General features: G+C 39.9%; 1 protein-coding gene and 1 long non-coding RNA gene across 2 annotated transcripts in view; one reads left to right on the top strand and one right to left on the bottom strand.

Moving 5' to 3' along the window:
- LOC131447412 (uncharacterized) overlaps nt 1-4,052 on the top strand; it is a 17,736-nt gene extending 13,684 nt beyond the window's left edge. The window contains exons 2-3 of the long non-coding RNA XR_009234038.1: nt 2,391-2,505; nt 3,979-4,052. This is a non-coding gene — a long non-coding RNA (uncharacterized LOC131447412). The remainder of the gene's footprint in view (nt 1-2,390; nt 2,506-3,978) is intronic.
- The window catches only part of LOC131447290 (gamma-aminobutyric acid receptor subunit gamma-3-like), a 28,946-nt gene that overhangs the window by 20,920 nt on the left and 3,026 nt on the right, over nt 1-5,000 (bottom strand). Inside the window, exon 2 of the mRNA XM_058618973.1 lies at nt 3,936-4,090. Within this exon, the coding sequence (XP_058474956.1) occupies nt 3,936-4,090 (155 nt within the window). The remainder of the gene's footprint in view (nt 1-3,935; nt 4,091-5,000) is intronic.

Below are 5,000 nucleotides of genomic sequence, written 5' to 3'. Positions count from 1 at the left end.
GTTATAGTTCTGTTTTAAGTCTGTGTACTTCATAAAACAAAGGTTTAGCCGTGAGTTAGCATTCTTAGCACGGTTATAGTTCTGTTTTAAGTCTGTGTACTTCATAAAACAAAGGTTTAGCCGTGAGTTAGCATTCTTAGCACGGTTATAGTTCTGTTTTAAGTCTGTGTACTTCATAAAACAAAGGTTTAGCCGTGAGTTAGCATTCTTAGCACGGTTATAGTTCTGTTTTAAGTCTGTGTACTTCATAAAACAAAGGTTTAGCCGTGAGTTAGCATTCTTAGCACGGTTATAGTTCTGTTTTAAGTCTGTGTACTTCATAAAACAAAGGTTTAGCCGTGAGTTAGCATTCTTAGCACGGTTATAATTATGTTTTAAGTCTGTGTACTTCATAAAACAAAGGTTTAGCCGTGAGTTAGCATTCTTAGCACGGTTATAGTTCTGTTTTAAGTCTGTGTACTTCATAAAACAAAGGTTTAGCCGTGAGTTAGCATTCTTAGCACGGTTATAGTTCTGTTTTAAGTCTGTGTACTTCATAAAACAAAGGTTTAGCCGTGAGTTAGCATTCTTAGCACGGTTATAGTTCTGTTTTAAGTCTGTGTACTTCATAAAACAAAGGTTTAGCCGTGAGTTAGCATTCTTAGCACGGTTATAATTCTGTTTTAAGTCTGTGTACTTCATAAAACAAAGGTTTAGCCGTGAGTTAGCATTCTTAGCACGGTTATAGTTCTGTTTTAAGTCTGTGTACTTCATAAAACAAAGGTTTAGCCGTGAGTTAGCATTCTTAGCACGGTTATAGTTCTGTTTTAAGTCTGTGTACTTCATAAAACAAAGGTTTAGCCGTGAGTTAGCATTCTTAGCACGGTTATAGTTCTGTTTTAAGTCTGTGTACTTCATAAAACAAAGGTTTAGCCGTGAGTTAGCATTCTTAGCACGGTTATAGTTCTGTTTTAAGTCTGTGTACTTCATAAAACAAAGGTTTAGCCGTGAGTTAGCATTCTTAGCACGGTTATAGTTCTGTTTTAAGTCTGTGTACTTCATAAAACAAAGGTTTAGCCGTGAGTTAGCATTCTTAGCACGGTTATAATTATGTTTTAAGTCTGTGTACTTCATAAAACAAAGGTTTAGCCGTGAGTTAGCATTCTTAGCACGGTTATAGTTCTGTTTTAAGTCTGTGTACTTCATAAAACAAAGGTTTAGCCGTGAGTTAGCATTCTTAGCACGGTTATAGTTCTGTTTTAAGTCTGTGTACTTCATAAAACAAAGGTTTAGCCGTGAGTTAGCATTCTTAGCACGGTTATAGTTCTGTTTTAAGTCTGTGTACTTCATAAAACAAAGGTTTAGCCGTGAGTTAGCATTCTTAGCACGGTTATAATTCTGTTTTAAGTCTGTGTACTTCATAAAACAAAGGTTTAGCCGTGAGTTAGCATTCTTAGCACGGTTATAGTTCTGTTTTAAGTCTGTGTACTTCATAAAACAAAGGTTTAGCCGTGAGTTAGCATTCTTAGCACGGTTATAGTTCTGTTTTAAGTCTGTGTACTTCATAAAACAAAGGTTTAGCCGTGAGTTAGCATTCTTAGCACGGTTATAGTTCTGTTTTAAGTCTGTGTACTTCATAAAACAAAGGTTTAGCCGTGAGTTAGCATTCTTAGCACGGTTATAGTTCTGTTTTAAGTCTGTGTACTTCATAAAACAAAGGTTTAGCCGTGAGTTAGCATTCTTAGCACGGTTATAGTTCTGTTTTAAGTCAGTGTACTTCATAAAACAAAGGTTTAGCCGTGAGTTAGCATTCTTAGCACGGTTATAGTTCTGTTTTAAGTCTGTGTACTTCATAAAACAAAGGTTTAGCCGTGAGTTAGCATTCTTAGCACGGTTATAGTTCTGTTTTAAGTCTGTGTACTTCATAAAACAAAGGTTTAGCCGTGAGTTAGCATTCTTAGCACGGTTATAGTTCTGTTTTAAGTCTGTGTACTTCATAAAACAAAGGTTTAGCCGTGAGTTAGCATTCTTAGCACGGTTATAGTTCTGTTTTAAGTCTGTGTACTTCATAAAACAAAGGTTTAGCCGTGAGTTAGCATTCTTAGCACGGTTATAGTTCTGTTTTAAGTCAGTGTACTTCATAAAACAAAGGTTTAGCCGTGAGTTAGCATTCTTAGCACGGTTATAGTTCTGTTTTAAGTCTGTGTACTTCATAAAACAAAGGTTTAGCCGTGAGTTAGCATTCTTAGCACGGTTATAGTTCTGTTTTAAGTCTGTGTACTTCATAAAACAAAGGTTTAGCCGTGAGTTAGCATTCTTAGTTCTGTTTTAAGTCTGTTTGTCTGTTTTCCTTTTATTAAGTTCTCTTTTTATTTAAATTCGATTTCTTTCTAATCATATTTTCTCTGCAGAACCTGCATGTTTTCAGACCTGAGTCCAGTTCAGCTTCCAAACACTAAATATGCTGCAGAGCTCTCACAGCACACAGCGCCTCACACTCCTGCCGGCTCTGTCTTCCATTCCCTGGTGAGCTTTCACACACACACACACACACACACACACACAGACACACGCACAGGCACAGACACACACACAGACACACACACACAGACACACACACACACAGTGCACAGGGATCACACTGGGAATCCCAAAAGAAAGTGACACAATCGGGACACAAAAGCATCTCATCTCCATCTAAGTGGAACTGCTTGTTATTGTTTAAGGTGAGCTTCAACACTGGTTTAGCTCGGGGGGGGGGCGGGGGCTCAGTGTGGACCCACTTTATATGGAGATGAGACTCACTGCTGACTTTACGGCACTGGACGAGACACAGGAGCTGAGATCATAATAATAATAATAATAATAAAGGCTGGAGCTCACGTTAGTGAATGTCCCTCAGTGTCATAAACAAAGACCGACAGGGACACGAGGGAAAGAGACATTTGAGACACTTCATCAAAGATTCACCTCATGAAATGTTCTCTCACACCACAGATCTGATCACGTCCACGGTATCTACGTCACATGATCACGTCTTTATCTCACTGTGACACTGTTCCCACAGGAAACACACACACACACACACACACACACACACACACACTGCTGCCTCCATCACTGAGTTCTAACGTCTGGTTCTGTCAGTTCAGCATCTTGAATCCTACGCTCAGATTGACTTCAGTGACACAAAGTGACCACACGAGGCAGCAGAGGAGCAGCAGCAGCTCAGCTAAAATCACTGATGTGTGCGTGTGTGAGTGTTTTTTACAAACTTCCGTTTCCTGTTGGAAAACGATGCTAAAGAGTGAAATAAAGTCACAAACATGGTGTTAAGACGTTGTCAGTAAAAATACCTGATGACATCACACTTTAATTACGTCTAATCCCAGTGTTCATCATGTTTCACTGATTCTAATGAAAATGTTTCAATCGCTGGTAAATGTTGATCCTCGTGAACGTGGAACTACAAACACATCACACTTTCACCAACACCACACTGTGACGCTGCTGCTGCTGCTGCTGTAGCTGCTGTAGCTGCTGCTGCTGCTGCTGCTGCTGTAGCTGCTGCTGCTGCTGCTATGAGTGATTACGCCACAATCAGAGAAGGTTCTGGACCACACACGCAGACACACACACACACACTCACACACACACGCAGAGTCACACTCACACACTCACACTCACACACACACACACACACACACACAGCCCTAATAAGTGACCCTCATTTCACCCCCTCTGTTTCCCACATGTGGAGCTGGAGAGTGGGCGGGGCTTATATTCCCCAGACAAACACGATTCAGTGATGGAAGTCTTTCTTGTTATTAATCACTTGTGTGTGGACTTGATGTCGTCTTGTGTGTGTGTGTGTGTGTGTGTGGGGGGGGGGGGTTTCTCTGTGGGGTTTTCTCTGTGGGGTTTTCTCTGTGGGGTTAGGTGTGGGTGGAGCTCACCTCCGATGTCGGGCCTCAGTGTTTTGTCGTATTCCTTGAGCAGGTTGTTGAGGATCAGCGTCGCCTCCTCCTGGTGAGACCTGGGCACCAGCATCTGGTCCATAGTGGTGTCGTGGAGATGTTCATCATCGTCACCATAATCCAGGAGGTCAGCGCTGAGGAAGAGGGAGGTGGGTGGGGTCAAGGAGGAGTGGGGGAGGAGTCAGTATGTTTTTGTCATGTACAACATTTTTACATTCAAGCATATTTTGTCTTTTATTGTAACGTTAGTCGCATGTTTTTGTCTTTATTGTAACGTTAGTCGCATGTTTTTGTCTTTATTGTAACGTTAGTCGCATGTTTTTGTCTTTATTGTAACGTCAGTCACATGTTTTTGTCTTTATTGTAACGTCAGTCGCATGTTTTTGTCTTTATTGTAACGTTAGTCGCATGTTTTTGTCTTTATTGTAACATGTCTTTATTGTAACGTTAGTCGCATGTTTTTGTCTTTATTGTAACGTTAGTCGCATGTAACGTCAGTCGCATGTTTTTGTCTTTATTGTAACGTCAGTCGCATGTTTTTGTCTTTATTGTAACGTTAGTAGCATGTTTTTGTCTTTATTGTAACGTCAGTCGCATGTTTTTGTCTTTATTGTAACGTCAGTCGCATGTTTTTGTCTTTATTGTAACGTCAGTCGCATGTTTTTGTCTTTATTGTAACGTCAGTCGCATGTTTTTGTCTTTATTGTAACGTTAGTCGCATGTTTTTGTCTTTATTGTAACGTCAGTCGAATGTTTTTGTCTTTATTGTAACGTCAGTCGCATGTTTTTGTCTTTATTGTAACGTTAGTCGCATGTTTTTGTCTTTATTGTAACGTTAGTCGCATGTTTTTGTCTTTATGGTAACGTCAGTCGCATGTTTTTGTCTTTATTGTAACGTCAGTCGCATGTTTTGGTCTTTATTGTAACGTCAGTCGCATGTTTTTGTCTTTATTGTAACGTCAGTCGCATGTTTTTGTCTTTATTGTAACGTCAGTCGCATGTTTTTGTCTTTATTGTAACGTCAGTCGAATGTTTTTGTCTTTA

The sequence above is a fragment of the Solea solea genome, chromosome 2 (assembly GCF_958295425.1).
Source record: "Solea solea chromosome 2, fSolSol10.1, whole genome shotgun sequence".
Classification (NCBI taxonomy): domain Eukaryota; kingdom Metazoa; phylum Chordata; class Actinopteri; order Pleuronectiformes; family Soleidae; genus Solea; species Solea solea.
Note: the sequence above shows the minus strand (reverse complement) of the source record. Positions and strands in the feature narration are given on the sequence as shown.